At 27.0% G+C, this 24,386-nt stretch overlaps 1 protein-coding gene across 2 annotated transcripts in view; it reads left to right on the top strand.

The window, feature by feature from the left end:
- Nucleotides 1-24,386, top strand: part of LOC145256537 (glutamate receptor ionotropic, NMDA 3B-like) — a 1,196,865-nt gene that overhangs the window by 719,354 nt on the left and 453,125 nt on the right. For both annotated transcript variants that reach the window (XM_080115574.1, XM_080115582.1), the window contains 2 exons: nt 15,397-16,438; nt 17,177-17,310. In XM_080115574.1, coding sequence (XP_079971700.1) covers nt 15,397-16,438; nt 17,177-17,310 — 1,176 coding nt within the window. The remainder of the gene's footprint in view (nt 1-15,396; nt 16,439-17,176; nt 17,311-24,386) is intronic.

Here is a 24,386-nt window from a genome sequence, read left to right as displayed (position 1 = left end):
ATTTAGTTTTACTCATCACCAAATGATATGTACTATTTAAAATTTAGTTTTACTCATCACCAAGTTATATGGACTATTTCAAATTTAGTTTTACTCATCACCAAGTCATATGGACTATTTCAAATTTAGTTTTACTCATCACCAAGTGATATGAACAATTTCAAATTTAGTTTTACTCATCACCAAGTGATATGAACAATTTAAAATTTAGTTTTACTCATCACCAAGTGATATGAACAATTTAAAATTTAGTTTTACTCATCATCGAGGGATATTTACTATTTCAAATTTAGTTTTACTCATCACCAAGTAATATAAACAATTTAAAATTTAGTTTTACTCATCACCAAGTTATATGGACGATTTCAAATTTAGTTTTACTCATCACGAAATGATATGTACTATTTCAAATTTAGTTTTACTCATCACCAAGTCATATGAACTATTTCAAATTTAGTTTTACTCATCACCAAATGATATGTACTATTTCAAATTTAGTTTTACTCATCACCAAATGATATGTACTATTTAAAATTTAGTTTTACTCATCACCAAGTTATATGGACTATTTCAAATTTAGTTTTACTCATCACCAAGTTATATGGACGATTTCAAATTTAGTTTTACTCATCACCAAGTGATATGAACAATTTCAAATTTAGTTTTACTCATCACCAAGTGATATGTACTATTTCAAATTTAGTTTTACTCATCACCAAATGATATGTACTATTTAAAATTTAGTTTTACTCATCACCAAGTTATATGGACCATTTCAAATTTAGTTTTACTCATCACCAAGTCATATGGACTATTTCAAATTTAGTTTTACTCATCACCAAGTGATATGAACTATTTCAAACTTAGTTTTACTCATCACCAAATGATATGTACTATTTAAAATTTAGTTTTACTCATCACCAAGTGATATGAACAATTTCAAATTTAGTTTTACTCATCACCAAATGATATGAACAATTTAAAATTTAGTTTTACTCATCACCAAGTGATATGAACAATTTCAAATTTAGTTTTACTCATCACCAAATGATATGAACAATTTAAAATTTAGTTTTACTCATCACCAAGTGATATGAACAATTTAAAATTTAGTTTTACTCATCACCAAATGATATGTACTATTTAAAATTTAGTTTTACTCATCACCAAATGATATGTACTATTTCAAATTTAGTTTTACTCATCACCAAGTGATATGTACTATTTCAAATTTAGTTTTACTCATCACCAAGTTATATGGACGATTTCAAATTTAGTTTTACTCATCACCAAGTGATATGAACAATTTCAAATTTAGTTTTACTCATCACCAAATGATATGAACAATTTAAAATTTAGTTTTACTCATCACCAAGTGATATGAACAATTTAAAATTTAGTTTTACTCATCACCAAGTCATATGGACTATTTCAAATTTAGTTTTACTCATCACCAAGTGATATGAACTATTTCAAATTTAGTTTTACTCATCACGAAATGATATGTACTATTTAAAATTTAGTTTTACTCATCACCAAGTGATATGAACAATTTCAAATTTAGTTTTACTCATCACCAAATGATATGAACAATTTAAAATTTAGTTTTACTCATCACCAAGTGATATGAACAATTTAAAATTTAGTTTTACTCATCACCAAATGATATGTACTATTTAAAATTTAGTTTTACTCATCACCAAATGATATGTACTATTTCAAATTTAGTTTTACTCATCACCAAGTGATATGTACTATTTCAAATTTAGTTTTACTCATCACCAAGTTATATGGACGATTTCAAATTTAGTTTTACTCATCACCAAGTGATATGAACAATTTCAAATTTAGTTTTACTCATCACCAAATGATATGTACTATTTCAAATTTAGTTTTACTCATCACCAAGTGATATGTACTATTTCAAATTTAGTTTTACTCATCACCAAATGATATGAACAATTTAAAATTTAGTTTTACTCATCACCAAGTGATATGAACAATTTAAAATTTAGTTTTACTCATCACCAAATGATATGTACTATTTAAAATTTAGTTTTACTCATCACCAAATGATATGTACTATTTCAAATTTAGTTTTACTCATCACCAAGTAATATGTACTATTTCAAATTTAGTTTTACTCATCACCAAGTTATATGGACGATTTCAAATTTAGTTTTACTCATCACCAAGTGATATGAACAATTTCAAATTTAGTTTTACTCATCACCAAATAATATGTACTATTTCAAATTTAGTTTTACTCATCACCAAGTGATATGTACTATTTCAAATTTAGTTTTACTCATCACCAAGTTATATGGACGATTTCAAATTTAGTTTTACTCATCACGAAATGATATGTACTATTTCAAATTTAGTTTTACTCATCACCAAGTCATATGAACTATTTCAAATTTAGTTTTACTCATCACCAAATGATATGTACTATTTCAAATTTAGTTTTACTCATCACCAAATGATATGTACTATTTAAAATTTAGTTTTACTCATCACCAAGTTATATGGACTATTTCAAATTTAGTTTTACTCATCACCAGGTCATATGGACTATTTCAAATTTAGTTTTACTCATCACCAAGTGATATGAACTATTTCAAATTTAGTTTTACTCATCACCAAATGATATGTACTATTTAAAATTTAGTTTTACTCATCACTAAGTGATATGAACAATTTAAAATTTAGTTTTACTCATCACCAAATGATATGTACTATTTAAAATTTAGTTTTACTCATCACCAAGTTATATGGACTATTTCAAATTTAGTTTTACTCATCACCAAGTTATATGGACGATTTCAAATTTAGTTTTACTCATCACCAAGTGATATGAACAATTTCAAATTTAGTTTTACTCATCACCAAGTGATATGTACTATTTCAAATTTAGTTTTACTCATCACCAAATGATATGTACTATTTAAAATTTAGTTTTACTCATCACCAAGTTATATGGACCATTTCAAATTTAGTTTTACTCATCACCAAGTCATATGGACTATTTCAAATTTAGTTTTACTCATCACCAAGTGATATGAACTATTTCAAACTTAGTTTTACTCATCACCAAATGATATGTACTATTTAAAATTTAGTTTTACTCATCACCAAGTGATATGAACAATTTCAAATTTAGTTTTACTCATCACCAAATGATATGAACAATTTAAAATTTAGTTTTACTCATCACCAAGTGATATGAACAATTTCAAATTTAGTTTTACTCATCACCAAATGATATGAACAATTTAAAATTTAGTTTTACTCATCACCAAGTGATATGAACAATTTAAAATTTAGTTTTACTCATCACCAAATGATATGTACTATTTAAAATTTAGTTTTACTCATCACCAAATGATATGTACTATTTCAAATTTAGTTTTACTCATCACCAAGTGATATGTACTATTTCAAATTTAGTTTTACTCATCACCAAGTTATATGGACGATTTCAAATTTAGTTTTACTCATCACCAAGTGATATGAACAATTTCAAATTTAGTTTTACTCATCACCAAATGATATGAACAATTTAAAATTTAGTTTTACTCATCACCAAGTGATATGAACAATTTAAAATTTAGTTTTACTCATCACCAAGTCATATGGACTATTTCAAATTTAGTTTTACTCATCACCAAGTGATATGAACTATTTCAAATTTAGTTTTACTCATCACGAAATGATATGTACTATTTAAAATTTAGTTTTACTCATCACCAAGTGATATGAACAATTTCAAATTTAGTTTTACTCATCACCAAATGATATGAACAATTTAAAATTTAGTTTTACTCATCACCAAGTGATATGAACAATTTAAAATTTAGTTTTACTCATCACCAAATGATATGTACTATTTAAAATTTAGTTTTACTCATCACCAAATGATATGTACTATTTCAAATTTAGTTTTACTCATCACCAAGTGATATGTACTATTTCAAATTTAGTTTTACTCATCACCAAGTTATATGGACGATTTCAAATTTAGTTTTACTCATCACCAAGTGATATGAACAATTTCAAATTTAGTTTTACTCATCACCAAATGATATGTACTATTTCAAATTTAGTTTTACTCATCACCAAGTGATATGTACTATTTCAAATTTAGTTTTACTCATCACCAAATGATATGAACAATTTAAAATTTAGTTTTACTCATCACCAAGTGATATGAACAATTTAAAATTTAGTTTTACTCATCACCAAATGATATGTACTATTTAAAATTTAGTTTTACTCATCACCAAATGATATGTACTATTTCAAATTTAGTTTTACTCATCACCAAGTAATATGTACTATTTCAAATTTAGTTTTACTCATCACCAAGTTATATGGACGATTTCAAATTTAGTTTTACTCATCACCAAGTGATATGAACAATTTCAAATTTAGTTTTACTCATCACCAAATAATATGTACTATTTCAAATTTAGTTTTACTCATCACCAAGTGATATGTACTATTTCAAATTTAGTTTTACTCATCACCAAGTTATATGGACGATTTCAAATTTAGTTTTACTCATCACGAAATGATATGTACTATTTCAAATTTAGTTTTACTCATCACCAAGTCATATGAACTATTTCAAATTTAGTTTTACTCATCACCAAATGATATGTACTATTTCAAATTTAGTTTTACTCATCACCAAATGATATGTACTATTTAAAATTTAGTTTTACTCATCACCAAGTTATATGGACTATTTCAAATTTAGTTTTACTCATCACCAGGTCATATGGACTATTTCAAATTTAGTTTTACTCATCACCAAGTGATATGAACTATTTCAAATTTAGTTTTACTCATCACCAAATGATATGTACTATTTAAAATTTAGTTTTACTCATCACTAAGTGATATGAACAATTTAAAATTTAGTTTTACTCATCACCAAATGATATGTACTATTTAAAATTTAGTTTTACTCATCACCAAATGATATGTACTATTTCAAATTTAGTTTTACTCATCACCAAGTTATATGTACTATTTCAAATTTAGTTTTACTCATCACCAAGTTATATGGACGATTTCAAATTTAGTTTTACTCATCACGAAATGATATGTACTATTTCAAATTTAGTTTTACTCATCACCAAATGATATGTACTATTTAAAATTTAGTTTTACTCATCACCAAGTTATATGGACTATTTCAAATTTAGTTTTACTCATCACCAAGTCATATGGACTATTTCAAATTTAGTTTTACTCATCACCAAGTGATATGAACAATTTCAAATTTAGTTTTACTCATCACCAAGTGATATGAACAATTTAAAATTTAGTTTTACTCATCACCAAGTGATATGAACAATTTAAAATTTAGTTTTACTCATCATCGAGGGATATTTACTATTTCAAATTTAGTTTTACTCATCACCAAGTAATATAAACAATTTAAAATTTAGTTTTACTCATCACCAAGTTATATGGACGATTTCAAATTTAGTTTTACTCATCACGAAATGATATGTACTATTTCAAATTTAGTTTTACTCATCACCAAGTCATATGAACTATTTCAAATTTAGTTTTACTCATCACCAAATGATATGTACTATTTCAAATTTAGTTTTACTCATCACCAAATGATATGTACTATTTAAAATTTAGTTTTACTCATCACCAAGTTATATGGACTATTTCAAATTTAGTTTTACTCATCACCAAGTTATATGGACGATTTCAAATTTAGTTTTACTCATCACCAAGTGATATGAACAATTTCAAATTTAGTTTTACTCATCACCAAGTGATATGTACTATTTCAAATTTAGTTTTACTCATCACCAAATGATATGTACTATTTAAAATTTAGTTTTACTCATCACCAAGTTATATGGACCATTTCAAATTTAGTTTTACTCATCACCAAGTCATATGGACTATTTCAAATTTAGTTTTACTCATCACCAAGTGATATGAACTATTTCAAACTTAGTTTTACTCATCACCAAATGATATGTACTATTTAAAATTTAGTTTTACTCATCACCAAGTGATATGAACAATTTCAAATTTAGTTTTACTCATCACCAAATGATATGAACAATTTAAAATTTAGTTTTACTCATCACCAAGTGATATGAACAATTTAAAATTTAGTTTTACTCATCACCAAATGATATGTACTATTTAAAATTTAGTTTTACTCATCACCAAATGATATGTACTATTTCAAATTTAGTTTTACTCATCACCAAGTGATATGTACTATTTCAAATTTAGTTTTACTCATCACCAAGTTATATGGACGATTTCAAATTTAGTTTTACTCATCACCAAGTGATATGAACAATTTCAAATTTAGTTTTACTCATCACCAAATGATATGAACAATTTAAAATTTAGTTTTACTCATCACCAAGTGATATGAACAATTTAAAATTTAGTTTTACTCATCACCAAGTCATATGGACTATTTAAAATTTAGTTTTACTCATCACCAAGTGATATGAACTATTTCAAATTTAGTTTTACTCATCACCAAATGATATGTACTATTTAAAATTTAGTTTTACTCATCACCAAGTGATATGAACAATTTCAAATTTAGTTTTACTCATCACCAAATGATATGAACAATTTAAAATTTAGTTTTACTCATCACCAAGTGATATGAACAATTTAAAATTTAGTTTTACTCATCACCAAATGATATGTACTATTTAAAATTTAGTTTTACTCATCACCAAATGATATGTACTATTTCAAATTTAGTTTTACTCATCACCAAGTGATATGTACTATTTCAAATTTAGTTTTACTCATCACCAAGTTATATGGACGATTTCAAATTTAGTTTTACTCATCACCAAGTGATATGAACAATTTCAAATTTAGTTTTACTCATCACCAAATGATATGTACTATTTCAAATTTAGTTTTACTCATCACCAAGTGATATGTACTATTTCAAATTTAGTTTTACTCATCACCAAGTTATATGGACGATTTCAAATTTAGTTTTACTCATCACGAAATGATATGTACTATTTCAAATTTAGTTTTACTCATCACCAAGTCATATGAACTATTTCAAATTTAGTTTTACTCATCACCAAATGATATGTACTATTTAAAATTTAGTTTTACTCATCACCAAATGATATGTACTATTTAAAATTTAGTTTTACTCATCACCAAGTTATATGGACTATTTCAAATTTAGTTTTACTCATCACCAGGTCATATGGACTATTTCAAATTTAGTTTTACTCATCACCAAGTGATATGAACTATTTCAAATTTAGTTTTACTCATCACCAAATGATATGTACTATTTAAAATTTAGTTTTACTCATCACCAAGTGATATGAACAATTTAAAATTTAGTTTTACTCATCACCAAATGATATGTACTATTTAAAATTTAGTTTTACTCATCACCAAATGATATGTACTATTTCAAATTTAGTTTTACTCATCACCAAGTTATATGTACTATTTCAAATTTAGTTTTACTCATCACCAAGTTATATGGACGATTTCAAATTTAGTTTTACTCATCACGAAATGATATGTACTATTTCAAATTTAGTTTTACTCATCACCAAATGATATGTACTATTTAAAATTTAGTTTTACTCATCACCAAGTTATATGGACTATTTCAAATTTAGTTTTACTCATCACCAAGTCATATGGACTATTTCAAATTTAGTTTTACTCATCACCAAGTGATATGAACAATTTCAAATTTAGTTTTACTCATCACCAAGTGATATGAACAATTTAAAATTTAGTTTTACTCATCACCAAGTGATATGAACAATTTAAAATTTAGTTTTACTCATCATCGAGGGATATTTACTATTTCAAATTTAGTTTTACTCATCACCAAGTAATATAAACAATTTAAAATTTAGTTTTACTCATCACCAAGTTATATGGACGATTTCAAATTTAGTTTTACTCATCACGAAATGATATGTACTATTTTAAATTTAGTTTTACTCATCACCAAGTCATATGAACTATTTCAAATTTAGTTTTACTCATCACCAAATGATATGTACTATTTCAAATTTAGTTTTACTCATCACCAAATGATATGTACTATTTAAAATTTAGTTTTACTCATCACCAAGTTATATGGACTATTTCAAATTTAGTTTTACTCATCACCAAGTTATATGGACGATTTCAAATTTAGTTTTACTCATCACCAAGTGATATGAACAATTTCAAATTTAGTTTTACTCATCACCAAGTGATATGTACTATTTCAAATTTAGTTTTACTCATCACCAAGTGATATGTACTATTTCAAATTTAGTTTTACTCATCACCAAGTTATATGGACGATTTCAAATTTAGTTTTACTCATCACGAAATGATATGTACTATTTCAAATTTAGTTTTACTCATCACCAAGTAATATAAACAATTTAAAATTTAGTTTTACTCATCACCAAGTTATATGGACGATTTCAAATTTAGTTTTACTCATCACGAAATGATATGTACTATTTCAAATTTAGTTTTACTCATCACCAAGTCATATGAACTATTTCAAATTTAGTTTTACTCATCACCAAATGATATGTACTATTTCAAATTTAGTTTTACTCATCACCAAATGATATGTACTATTTAAAATTTAGTTTTACTCATCACCAAGTTATATGGACTATTTCAAATTTAGTTTTACTCATCACCAAGTCATATGGACTATTTCAAATTTAGTTTTACTCATCACCAAGTGATATGAACTATTTCAAATTTAGTTTTACTCATCACCAAATGATATGTACTATTTAAAATTTAGTTTTACTCATCACCAAGTGATATGAACAATTTAAAATTTAGTTTTACTCATCACCAAATGATATGTACTATTTCAAATTTAGTTTTACTCATCACCAAATGATATGTACTATTTCAAATTTAGTGTTACTCATCACCAAGTTATATGTACTATTTCAAATTTAGTTTTACTCATCACCAAGTTATATGGACGATTTCAAATTTAGTTTTACTCATCACGAAATGATATGTACTATTTCAAATTTAGTTTTACTCATCACCAAATGATATGTACTATTTAAAATTTAGTTTTACTCATCACCAAGTTATATGGACTATTTCAAATTTAGTTTTACTCATCACCAAGTCATATGGACTATTTCAAATTTAGTTTTACTCATCACCAAGTGATATGAACAATTTCAAATTTAGTTTTACTCATCACCAAGTGATATGAACAATTTAAAATTTAGTTTTACTCATCACCAAGTGATATGAACAATTTAAAATTTAGTTTTACTCATCATCGAGGGATATTTACTATTTCAAATTTAGTTTTACTCATCACCAAGTAATATAAACAATTTAAAATTTAGTTTTACTCATCACCAAGTTATATGGACGATTTCAAATTTAGTTTTACTCATCACGAAATGATATGTACTATTTCAAATTTAGTTTTACTCATCACCAAGTCATATGAACTATTTCAAATTTAGTTTTACTCATCACCAAATGATATGTACTATTTCAAATTTAGTTTTACTCATCACCAAATGATATGTACTATTTAAAATTTAGTTTTACTCATCACCAAGTTATATGGACTATTTCAAATTTAGTTTTACTCATCACCAAGTCATATGGACTATTTCAAATTTAGTTTTACTCATCACCAAGTGATATGAACTATTTCAAATTTAGTTTTACTCATCACCAAGTGATATGAACAATTTCAAATTTAGTTTTACTCATCACCAAGTGATATGAACAATTTAAAATTTAGTTTTACTCATCACCAAGTGATATTAACAATTTAAAATTTAGTTTTACTCATCATCGAGGGATATTTACTATTTCAAATTTAGTTTTACTCATCACCAAGTAATATAAACAATTTAAAATTAAGTTTTACTCATCACCAAGTCATATGAACTATTTCAAATTTAGTTTTACTCATCACCAAATGATATGTACTATTTCAAATTTAGTTTTACTCATCACCAAATGATATGTACTATTTAAAATTTAGTTTTACTCATCACCAAGTTATATGGACCATTTCAAATTTAGTTTTACTCATCACCAAGTCATATGGACTATTTCAAATTTAGTTTTACTCATCACCAAGTGATATGAACTATTTCAAATTTAGTTTTACTCATCACCAAATGATATGTACTATTTAAAATTTAGTTTTACTCATCACCAAGTGATATGAACAATTTAAAATTTAGTTTTACTCATCACCAAATGATATGTACTATTTCAAATTTAGTTTTACTCATCACCAAATGATATGTACTATTTCAAATTTAGTTTTACTCATCACCAAGTTATATGTACTATTTCAAATTTAGTTTTACTCATCACCAAGTTATATGGACGATTTCAAATTTAGTTTTACTCATCACCAAATGATATGTACTATTTCAAATTTAGTTTTACTCATCACCAAATGATATGTACTATTTAAAATTTAGTTTTACTCATCACCAAGTTATATGGACTATTTAAAATTTAGTTTTACTCATCACCAAGTCATATGGACTATTTTAAATTTAGTTTTACTCATCACCAAGTGATATGAACAATTTAAAATTTAGTTTTACTCATCATCGAGGGATATTTACTATTTCAAATTTAGTTTTACTCATCACCAAGTAATATAAACAATTTAAAATTTAGTTTTACTCATCACCAAGTCATATGAACTATTTCAAATTTAGTTTTACTCATCACCAAGTCATATGGACCATTTCAAATTTAGTTTAACTTATAACAAGGTGATATGAACTATTTTAAGTTTAGTTTGATTCCTCATCAACTGATATGAATTATTTAAAATTGGGTTTTACTTATCACCAAGTGATATGAACAATTTAAAATTTAGTGTAACTCATCCCCAAGTGATATGAACTATTTCTAATTTATGTTTAACTCATCACCAAGTGATATGACAATTTAAAATTTAGTTATACTCATAAACCAAGTGATATGAACTTTTAAAAATTTAGTTTTACTCATAGCCCAGTGACATGAACTATTTAAAATTTAGTTTAACTCATCACCATGTTATATGAACGATTGAAAATTTATTTTTACTCATCACCAAGTTATATGAATAAGTAAAATTTAGTTTTACTCATCACCAAAAGATATGAACTATTTAAAACTTAGTTTTACTCATAACCAAGTGATATGAACTATTCAAAATTAAGTTTTACTCACCACCTAATGATATGAACTATTTAAAATTTAGTTTTACTCATCAAAATGTGATATGAATTATTTTAAGTTTTACTCATAACCAAATAATTTGAACAATTTAACGTTTAGTTTTACTCATCATCAATTGATAGTGATTATTTTAATTTAAGTTTCACTCATCACCAATGATATGGACTATTTCAAATTTAGTTTTACTCATTACCAATTGATATGAACCATTTAAACTTTAGTTTTACTCATCACCAAATGATCTGAACAATTTAAAATTTAGTTTTACTCATCATCAAGGGATATGTACTATGTAAATTTTAGTTTGACTCATCACCAAGTTATATGGAATATTTAAAATTTAGTTTTATCCATCACCAAGTGATATGTACTATTTACAATTTAGTTTTACTCATAATCAATTGATATGTACTATTTAAAATTTAGTTTTACTCATCACCAAGTGATATGGACTATGTAAAATTTAGGTTCACTCATCACCAAGTGATATGAAGTATTTCAAGTTTAGTTTACCTCATCACCAAGTGATATGAACTATTTCAAATTTAGTTTTACTCATCACTAATGATATTAAATATTTGTAATTTTGTTTAACTCATCACCAAGTGATATAAACTATTTCAAATTTAGTTTAACTCATCAGATATTTATATGACCGATTCAAAATTTAGTTTTACTCATAACCAAGTGATATAAACTATTTCAAATTTAGTTTTACCGATCACCATGTGATATCGACGATTAAAAATTTAGTTTTACTCATCACCATGTTATATCAACTATTTAATATTTTGTTTTATTCATAACCAAGTGATAGGAACTATTTAAACTTTAGTTTTACTCATCACCAAGTGATATGAACTGTATTAAATTTAGTTTTACTCATCACAAAATGATATGAATTATTTAAAATTTTGTTTTATTCATCACCAATTGATATGGACCATTTAAACTTTAGTTTTACTCATCACCAAGTGATATGAACTCTTTAAAATTTTGTTTTACTGATCACAAAGTGATATGAACCATTTAAACTTTAGTTTTATTCATCACCAAGTGATATGAAGTATTTAATATTTAGTTGTACTCATCACCAAATGATATGAACTATTGAAAATTGATTTTTTTTTAATCATCAAGTTTTTTTTACTCATCATCAAGTGGTATTGATTATTTAAACTTAAGTTGTACTCATCACCAAATGATATGAACTATTTAATATTTAATTTCACACATCACCGTGTGATAGGAACTATTTAAAATTTAGTTTTACTCATAACTAAATTATATTAATTAGGTAAAATTTAGTTTTACTCATCACCAAGTTTTATGAACTATTTACAATTTAGTTTTACTCATCACCAAGTTTTATGAACTATTTACAATTTAGTTTTACTCATCACCAAGTGATATGAACTATTTCAAATTTTGTGATACGCATCACCAAATGATATGTACTATTTAAAATTTAGTTTTACTCATCACCAAGTTATATGAACAATTTAAAATTTAGTTTTACTCATCACCAAATGATATGTACTATTTCAAATTTAGTTTTACTCATCACCAAATGATATGTACTATTTCAAATTTAGTTTTACTCATCACCAAGTTATATGTACTATTTCAAATTTTGTTTTACTCATCACCAAGTTATATGGACGATTTCAAATTTAGTTTTACTCATCACGAAATGATATGTACTATTTCAAATTTAGTTTTACTCACAACCAAGTGACATGGACTATTTTAACTTGAGTTTTACACATCACCAAGTGATATGAACTATTAAAAATTTTGTTTTACTCATATCCAAGTGATATGGATTCTTAAAAGTTTAGTTTTACTCATCACCAAGTGATATGCCATATTAAAATTTATTAAGTCTCATCACGATGTGATATTAATATTTAAAATAGCGTTTTACTCGTCACCAAGTTATATGAACCATTTAAAAGTAAGTTTTCCTCGTTAATACGTGTTATGGACTATTTAAAATGAAGTTTTACCCATTACCAAGTGATATGAACTATTTAAAATTTAGTTGTACTCATCACGAAGTGATATGAACTATTTAAAATGTAATTTTGCTAATAACCAAGTGATATGAACTCTTTTAAATTTAGTTGTACTCATAAGCAATTGATATGAACCAGTTAAACTTTTGTTTTACTCATCAGTACATGATATAAACAATTTTAAATTTAGTTTTACTCATCATCAAGGGATATGAACGTTTTAAAATTTAGTTTTACTCATCACCAAGATATATGAACTATTTAACATTTAGTTTCACTCATCAGCAAGTGATATCGACTATTTAAAATTTAGTTTTACTCATCACGAAATGATAGTAACAATTAAAATTTATTTTTACTCGTAACCAAGTTATGTGAACTATTTAAAATTAAGTTTTACTCATATCCAAGTGATATGGATTATTTAAAATTTTGTTTAACTCATCACCAAGTTATATGAACCGTTTTAAATTTAGTTTAACTCATCACCAAGTGATATGAACTATTTCAAATTTTGTTTTACTCATAACCAAGTTATATGAACTATTTAAAATATAGTTTTACTCATCACCAAGTTTTATGGAATATTTTAACTTGAGTTTTACCTATCATCGAATGATATAATCTATTTAAAGTTGAGGTTTAGATCACCAAATAACATGAACTATTTAAACTAGAGTTTTACCTTACACCAAATGATATGATTTACTTTCACTCGAGTTTTTTACATTAAATGACATTAAATATTTTGTCTTTAGTGTTACCTATGACCAAATGATATGAGCTCTGGCATTATTCATTATTAAATGATATGGGCTATTTCAATATGATTTTTGCCCATCTTTGACTATACACTATTTAAAATTGAGATTTATCCATCATAAAATTATATGGAATAATTAAAGTTAACTCTTATCCATAGTCAAATGTCAAGAATTAATTAAACTTAAATGTTACCTCCTATCTAATGATATAACTAATTTAAATTGAATCCAAACCATCATCAAATGACAGGAATATGAAATCGCATGAACGATTTAAACTGGAGTCCTCCTACCTATCATCAAATATCAAGAAATATTCAAACTATAGATTTATTCATCATGTGATATGAACTATTTAAACTTGAATTTTAATTATCTGCAAATGACATATGTAATTATTCAAACTAAACTAATCAAATAAACATAAAATTACATAAACTATTAAAACAGGAGTCCTAACTTTCATCAATAGATATGAACTATTTAACCCTTTGCCTTCTTCATCAAATGATATAAACTGTTAAAACTTGATTTTACGTCTCATCAAATGACATTAACTATTTAAACAGCGTCAAATGATATGAACTATTAAAAGCTTAGTCTCACACATTATAAAATGACATGAACTATTTTAACTTGAGTTTTACCGATCATCAAATGACGAAGTCTTATTAATGATTAATTGATATAAACTATTTAAACCCGTTTTACTCATACTTATATTGCATGAACTATTAATAGCTGAATTTTACCTATTGTTAAATGACATGAACTAACTTGACGCTTAATATCATTACATGAAATGAATTGTTTAAACTTTTGTTTTACCTATGGTCTAATCACATTAACTATTTAAACTTGAGAATTATCCATGATCAAATGATATGAGCTATTTATACTAATCACTTAGCATCATCGACTGACATGAATTATTTACATTTGGGTCCTTCCTATCATCAAATGTTATAAATGTATAAACATCAAATGACGGGAAATGTTTAAATCGAGTGTTACCCATTATCAAATGAGACGAACTTGAGTCTAACATATTGACACATAATATTAACTATTTACACTTGAGTTTTATCAATCGTCAAATTATGATATATATTATTTTAACTGGGGTTTACAACATGAAGTGTTTAAAATTTAGTCTTATCCGTCATCAAATAACATGCAGTTTTTATTTAAACTTATCCTTAATCAAATGTGGACCATATTTTTTGTAAAAGCACAAACGTATTTTAAATACGAAAAGTATTTCCTTGAAAATGTGTGAAATGTGACTAATTTTCATTGTTTATAAATAATTTGAACAGATTCGAATCCAACTAACATAAACGTTTCTTTTTCAGATCTATTTTGGAAACGTCCAGTGTAAGCCCCTACCTCGGACCTTTGCATTTTGACACGGAAGGTCATTTACAAATGTCCAACTTTATTATAAAAAATCTGGTTCATGATGGTGAACGAGTCACGTGGAAAGAGATTGGTTATATTCGTAATGGTGACGTTAGGATCCGCGAACCAATTTGGCCAATTGATCATCTTCTACCTTCTTCAGTGAATGGTCGGACACGCTATCGTATTGTAACGAACCCTGTTAAGCCATTTGTGATGGAAGAAGCTCCACATACTGATTACAATGAATGCATCTCAGACACTCCTTGTTTGAAACTCTCTTCAAAAGATAAAATAAAGACAATTGAAGCTATTCGTGACTTTGAAGCTGGTGTTTTGAATCAGAGCAACCCTTGGGAAATTCGCTGCTGTCGGGGATTATCCATAGATTTACTAAACAAATTATCCAACGATCTTGATTTTGATTTCACTCTCTTCCTGGTTTTTGATAAATCCTACGGTGCTTATATCAACGGTTCTTGGAATGGCATGATCGAGGACCTTCTTGAAAGCACGGCGCATATTGCTATGGCTGCGTTTAGTATTACCAGATCCCGTGTAAAAGCTATCGACTTTACTGATCCCTACTTTTTCTCAGGTTTTTCCATTTTAGTTGCAGACCGCGTTCGCGATCCACACATGCAGGCTTTTCTCGAACCATTTTCCATTGGTGTCTGGTTTGCGATTTTTATCAGTGCCACTGTAACAGCAATTGCTATGGCCCTTTTTGAATGGAATAGTCCTTTCGGTTTGAATCCATGGGGCAGAAAACGGAAATCAAACTATACGATGGCTTCCGGTCTTAACATGGTCTATTCAGTGTTGTTTGGACACACAGTCAGCACAAAATCTCCGAAAGCATGGCCAAGCAAAGTAATGCAAAACTTTTGGGCCTTTGCTGCTATATTTATTATTGCCAGTTATACTGCCAATCTAGCCGCTTTTATTGCAGGGAAAAATAATGGTGTCGGATACAATGGTGTATACGACAGCAGGGTAAGTGTGCACATCATAAGTTTAACTTTTGCATTTATTGGGACGCCAAGAAAATTTATTTGTCTTTTAATGAAAACGTGACGAACAGATAAGAAAGTTAATTTTTGTACATCCAAAAAATACTTTTAAAATATTGTAATTTTCTATTCATTTATTGAATGTAATAAAATTTCACATCAAAATTTTGATAAAAACCACAAGAAAACGGTATAAATCGATGTTATCATTATAAGATACTAAATATATTTAACAACCCTTAAACTTGCTAGTTTATAAGACTAAATCAAAATCATGTCTGATGTCTAATAATCTATTTTCCAGTTCTTTTAAATTATTTTTAAAAATAGATGTGGGATAATGTGATATTTTAATTCTAACTATTATATTCTATCAAAATAACTTTTCATTTTTGATCTCAAAATACATCTACAAGTAATTGTTACTTTAATTCTTATATTAAGTGTAATAAATTACATTTTTCCCCTGTATTTTTCTTTTCTTTTATAGGCATCTGAAATATTAATTATTTAGATATTTCTAAGTAAACATGAAATGATAATGCAAAACACAATCAACTATATCGATTTTATGAAGGAGAATGTTATGAGTTTTTATTCAAACCAGTACAGACATTTATATCTCGAAAGTGCAACATTAAGATATAAATTAAAACAATTATATTTGAGGACTTTCACATGTCATGATTTGATTCAATTTTCTTTTTTCTTTTCTTCACAGCTACTAGATGCCAGAGTCGGTGTACTAGGAGGAAGCGCCGTGGAAGCTTTTTTGAAACGCATCCATCCACCAATTTTCTACGCCTCTCAGAACTATCTGGTCAATTCTTCGGATACGGGCATAAGAATGTTAATGTAATTTCTATGTTTATTTTATTGGCTTATCATTTGTTCTAAACATTATTTCCTTTTATACCGTCCCTTATTAACTGTTCCTGCTTGAACACGGCCTTTGATTTGATTCTCATTTTAGTTTACCTATTTTTATATTGTAATCAGAAGAAAAAGAAGGTAATTCATTTATAAAAGGACTCGGATACACTTTAATCTCATAAGATTAAAGTGTATCCGTGGTGAGGTCCCAATTCGAAAGTTTTGAGAAGTTTGGAGATATCTTCAAATTTCCATTACTCCTCAGATCCATTCTGACTCTGCTATAGTCCAATCTGTACAGGTAGCCATTAAACTACCCCAGACAATGTAAAATCAATTTTTTTCCAACCCCTATTACCTTTCTTCTACTTACTAGCCCAATCCTCAAGACCCCTCATCCCCAACTCTCGCTGTATGACACAAAACTGCATCCAGTTATGAAACACTTATTTGGGAGTTGTGTGTGGAGGAGTGTCACCCCTTAATTAATTATTCCCAGATTTACACTAGCCTAAAGTGAAAATACATTCAGTTATTCATCTAGGGATTAAATAGAACTGTCGTTTTCAGATAATTTTTTAAGAAAATATATAAGCATACAAAACTAAATACAACCATATACAATATGAGATCCAACGGCTCTCAACATGCTATCCAATGGTTCAGCATTCAATCAATCAGTTAAGATTCTTCCATTTTCGGCTTAGCGAATTGTAGTCTACTCAAATTTAAGATCATTTATTATTGTGTTCGATTATTGCATATAAAAATTATGACTACACATCTTCAGTGAATATTATTTGAGAAAAGATTTTCTAAAACGATCATTTCAATAAACTAAACAATACAAAAAGTCAAAATAAGAAAAGCCCCTCTCTGAATTTACTTTCATTAGATTTTTATAAAAAAGTGCAATGCTATATTATTAACATTATTTGCCAAGCAGTCCTCTTTTTCATCAAGAATGCTCCTATTCTGACAAGTTCTTACTTCTTAGCAAATAATGTAACTGAAAAAAATTGCTCAGTTTAACAATATTTTTTTTTTTTTTTACATAGGCATCACCACTTATTAAGGCCAAGAGGCCACTCAAGGATAAGGGTTAAAGAGTGTACAGTAGAAATTGGACAACATAGTAATCATTAGTAATGAAAATTTGGTAAATTTGATAACTTATATAGAACGGCTCATCAAGAACTTATTTATGTTAGACTTGAACACAACCATATTGTAGTCAGCAGAAAAGCAGGAAAACGGAAGACAATTCCACAGGCGAGCAGTTCTAAGAAAGAAGCTTTGTTCATGGAATCTACGTTTAGGTTTAGGCACAGATAAAGAGTGGGGGGAATTATTGATAGTGTGTACAGCTAGACGAGTGTTTCTTGTGAAAGTTTGGCGAGGGGGCACCATAGATTGAAGCTCAGTCGAACACTTTCCATGAAAATAACGATACATCAGAGACAAACTCGCAACATCTCTTCTGTGAGATAGAGGTTGCAAGGAAGAGAAAAGGACATCTCCTACCAGGCTACGAAGTCTATTTTGAACTCTATCAAGGCAGGACAAGTCTTTTCTAGCAGCTCCTGCCCAGATGTGGCAAGAGTATTCCATCCTTGGACGTACCTGGCTCTTATATAGATAGAGAATTGCATCAGCAGTGAGATATTTACAGGATCGATAGAAAGATCCCACCATTTTTCCAGCGGCCTTGGCAACAGATTTGATGTACGTGTTCCATTTAAGATCAGGAGTAATGGTCAAGCCCAGAAGCTTGTCAAAACTTGAGGCCTCCTGAAGACGAGAGCCATTCATTTCAATTGATGCCAGATGTAGATCAGAATGTTGATGATGTAAAGAGAGAAGCTTGGTTTTAGATGCATTAAAAGTAACCAGCCACTCCTTTCCCCATTGTACTACGTGCTCAAGATCAGAGGAGAGAGAATTGGAGAGAACTTGGTCGTTTACTGTCTTAGATGTGCTACCATAAATGGTAGTGTCGTCAGCATAAATGTCTACAAATGATGTAAGGATGTGATTTGGAAGATCATTAATGTAGATCAGGAAAAGAGTTGGGCCCAGGATGGACCCCTGAGGGACACCGGCATTAATACTGTGAGCTTCTGATTTTTGCCCCTCAACTACTCTTATGAAACTATCAGAAAGAAATGACTTAATAATTGAGAAGACATTTCCAGCTATACCATAGCTGGAGATCTTGTGAAGTAAACCTTTATGCCATACCCTATCAAAGGCTTTAGATATGTCAAGAGCAATTGCCCTAGAAAGGTTGCCTCCGTCGAGAGATTTGCTAATCCTATGAGATATAACTGTAAGCACATCTGCTGTAGATCTAGCAGAACGGAAACCATATTGAGTGTCACTAAGAAGGTTATTTTTGTTGAGATGGTTGATAACTTCTCTATTTAACACAGATTCCAGCAACTTACTCATGACGCACAGGAGACTTATATTTATTTGTTGAAGTATGAATAATTGAAGATAATGTTAACAATCACAAAACATTTATCCATGAGATATTTTTATTGCTGAATTGGCTAATGTTTAGTTTTAAGTTATTTACACCTATTTATTTTAGTATTTCGTTGAAATTATGTCTATTTGCATCGTGTTTAGATATTGGGTATTCTGATATAATGGTAGTCATTTGATGATGATGTTTGATTATTTTTCATGTTGGTTCAATAAAGTATGCAGTAAATAAAATGTAATAAAAACAAATTCCGGTAACTCAATACAAACAGAAAAATACATATTTTTATGCAGTTACTTTTATTTATGCAAACATATTTTGTTACACAAACGCATTAATCAACACTGTAAACATTTGGGTATCATAATGTTATATAAGCATTTGGATATAATCATGTTCATTAATCATTTCCAATATTTGGGTATCATCATGTTAATTAATAATTTGAAAAACATTTGGGTATCATCATGTTATATAAGCATTTGGGTATCATCATGTTCATTAATCATTTGAAAAACTTTTGGGTATCATCATGTTCATTAATCATTTCCAATATTTGGGTATCATCATGTTAATTAATAATTTGAAAAACATTTGGGTATAATAATGTTATATAAGCATTTGGGTATCATCATGTTATATAAGCATTTGGGTATCATGATGTTAATTAATCATTTGAAAAACATTTGGGTATAATCATGTTCATTAACCATTTCCAATATTTGGGTATCATCATGTTAATTAATAATTTGAAAAACATTTGGGTATCATAATGTTATATAAGCATTTGGGTATAATCATGTTCATTAATCATTTCCAATATTTGGGTATCATCAAGTTAATTAATAATTTGAAAAACATTTGGGTATAATCATGTTCATTAATCATTTCCAATATTTGGGTATCATCATGTTAATTAATAATTTGAAAAATATTTGGGTATCATAATGTTATATAAGCATTTGGGTATAATCATGTTCATTAATCATTTCCAATATTTGGGTATCATCAAGTTAATTAATAATTTGAAAAACATTTGGGTATAATCATGTTCATTAATCATTTCCAATATTTGGGTATCATCATGTTAATTAATAATTTGAAAAACATTTGGGTATCATAATGTTATATAAGCATTTAAGTATCATCATGTTTATTAATCATTTCCAATATTTGGGTATCATTTGAAAAATATTTGGGTATAATCATGTTCATTAATCATTTCCAATATTTGGGTATCATAATGTTAATTAATAATTTGAAAAACATTTGGGTATAATCATGTTCATTAATCATTTCTAATATTTGGGTATCATCATGTAAATTAATAATTTGAAAAACATTTGGGTATCATAATGTTATATAAGCATTTGAGTATCATCATGTTCATTAATCATTTCCAATATTTGTGTATCATCATGTTAATTAATAATTTGAAAAAATTAAGGTATCATAATGTTATATAAGCATTTGGGTATCATAATGTTATATAAGCATTTGGGTATCATCATGTTCATTAATCATTCGAAAAACATTTGGGTATAATCATGTTCATTAATCATTTTCAATATTTGTGTATCATCATGTTAATTAATAAGTTAAAAAACATTTGGGTATCATCATGTTATATAAGCATTTTTGTATCACCATGTTAATTAATCATTTGCAATATTTGGGTATCATCATGTTAATTAATACTTTGAAAAACATTTGGGTATCATAATGTTATACAAGCATTTGGGTATCATCATGTTAATTAACCATTTCCAATATTTGGGTATCATCATGTTAATTAATAATTTGAAAATCATTTGGGTATCATAATGTTATATAAGCATTTGGGTATCATCATGTTATATAAGCATTCGGGTATCATCATGTTCATTAATCATTTGAAAAACATTTGGGTATCATAATGTTATGTAAGCATTTGGGTACAAAAATGTTCATAAATCATTTGCAATATTTTGGTATCATCATGTTAATTAATAATTTGAAAAACATTTGTTTATAATCATATTCATTAATCATTTCCAATATTTGGGTATCATCATGTTAATTAATAATTTGAAAAACATTTGGGTATCATAATGTTATATAAGCATTTGGGTATCATCATGTTCATTAATCATTTCCAATATTTGGGTATCATCATGTTAATTAATAATTTGAAAAACATTTGGGTATCATAATGTTATATAAGCATTTGGGTATAATCATGTTCATTAATCATTTCCAATATTTGGGTATCATCATGTTAATTAATAATTTGAAAAACCTTGGGTATCATAATGTTATATAAGCATTTGGGTATCATCCTGTTCATTAATCATTTGAAAAACATTTGGGTATCATCATGTTCATTAATCATTTCCAATATTTGGGTATCATCATGTTAATTAATAATTTGAAAAACATTTGGGTATAATCATGTTCATTAATCATTTCCAATATTTGGGTATCATCATGTAAATTAATAATTTGAAAAACATTTGGTTATCATAATGTTATATAAGCATTTGGGTATACTCATGTTCATTAATCATTTCAATATTTGGGTATCATCATGTTAATTATTAATTTGAAAAACATTTCGGTATCATAATATTATATAAGCATCTGGGTATAATCATGTTCATTAATCATTTCCAATATTTGGGTATCATCATGTTAATTAATCATTTGAAAAACATTTGGGTTTAATCATGTTCATTAATCATTTCCAATATTTGGGTATCATCATGTTAATTAATAATTTGAAGAACATTTGGGTATCATAATGTTATAAAAGCATTTGGGTATAATCATGTTCATTTATCATTTGCAATATTTAGGTACCATAATGTTAATAAATAATTTGAAAAACATTTGGGTATCATAATGTTATATAAGCATTTGGGTATCATCCTGTTCATTAATCATTTGAAAAACATTTGGGTATCATCATGTTCTTTAATCATTTCCAATATTTGGGTATCATCATATTAATTAATAATTTGAAAAACATTTCGGTATAATCCTGTTCATTAAACATTTCCAATATTTGGGTATCATCATGTTAATTAATAATTTGACAAACATTTGGGTATCATAATGTTATATAAGCATTTGGGTAGAATCATGTTCATTAATCATTTCAAATATTTGGTTATCATCATATTAATTAATAATTAAAAAAACATTTGGGTATAATCATGTAAATATATAATTTCCAATATTTGGGTATCATCATGTTAATTAATGATTTGAAAAACATTTGGGTATAATAATGTTATATAAGCATTTGGGTATAATAATGTTCATTAATCATTTCCAATATTTGGGTATCATCATGTTAATTAATAATTTGAAAAACATTTGGGTATAATCATGTTCATTAATCATTTCCAATATTTGGGTATCATCATGTTAATTAATAATTTGAAAAACATTTAAGTATCATAATGTTATATAAGCATTTTGGTATAATCATGTTCATAATTCATTTCCAATATTTGTGTATCATCATGTTAATTAATAATTTGAAAAACATTTGGGTATCATAATACTATATAAGCATTTGGGTATCATCATGTTAATTAATAATTTGAAAAACATTTGGGTATGATCATGTTCATTAATCATTTCCAATATTTTGGTATCATCATGTAAATTAATAATTTGAAAAACATTTGGGTATCATAATGTTATATAAGCATTTGGGTATCATCATGTTCATTAATCATTTCCAATATTTGGGTATCATCATGTTACTTAATAATGTGAAAAACATTTGTGTATAATCATGTTCATTAATCATTTCCAACATTTGGGTATCATCATGTTAATTAATAATTTGAAAAACATTTGGGTATCATAATGTTATATAAGCATTCAAGTATCATCATGTTTATTAATCATTTCCAATATTTGGGTATCATCATGTTAATTAATAATTTGAAATACATTTGGGTATAATCATGTTCATTAATCATTTCTAATATTGGGGTATCATAATGTTAATTAATAATTTGAAAAACATTTGGGTATCATAATGTTATATTAGCATTTAGGTATCATCATGTTCATTAATCATTTCCAATATTTGGGTATCATCATGTAAATTAATAAGTTTAAAAACATTTGGGTATCATAATGTTATACAAGCATTTGAGTATCATCATGTTCATTAATCATTTCCAATATTTGGGTATCATCATGTTAATTAATAATTTGAAAAAATTAAGGTATCATAATGTTATATAAGCATTTGGGTATCATAATGTTATATAAGCATTTGGGTATCATCATGTTCATTAATCATTCGAAAAACATTTGGGTATAATCATGTTCATTAATCATTTTCAATATTTGTGTATCATCATGTTAATTAATAAGTTAAAAAACATTTGGGTATCATCATGTTATATAAGCATTTTTGTATCACCATGTTAATTAATCATTTGCAATATTTGGGTATCATCATGTTAATTAATACTTTGAAACACATTTGGGTATCATAATGTTATACAAGCATTTGGGTATCATCATGTTAATTAACCATTTCCAATATTTGGGTATCATCATG

The sequence above is a fragment of the Euprymna scolopes genome, chromosome 3 (genome assembly GCF_053919585.1).
Source record: "Euprymna scolopes isolate OS-2025 chromosome 3, ASM5391958v1, whole genome shotgun sequence".
In the NCBI taxonomy this organism is placed as follows: Eukaryota; Metazoa; Mollusca; class Cephalopoda; order Sepiida; family Sepiolidae; genus Euprymna; species Euprymna scolopes.
Note: the sequence above shows the minus strand (reverse complement) of the source record. Positions and strands in the feature narration are given on the sequence as shown.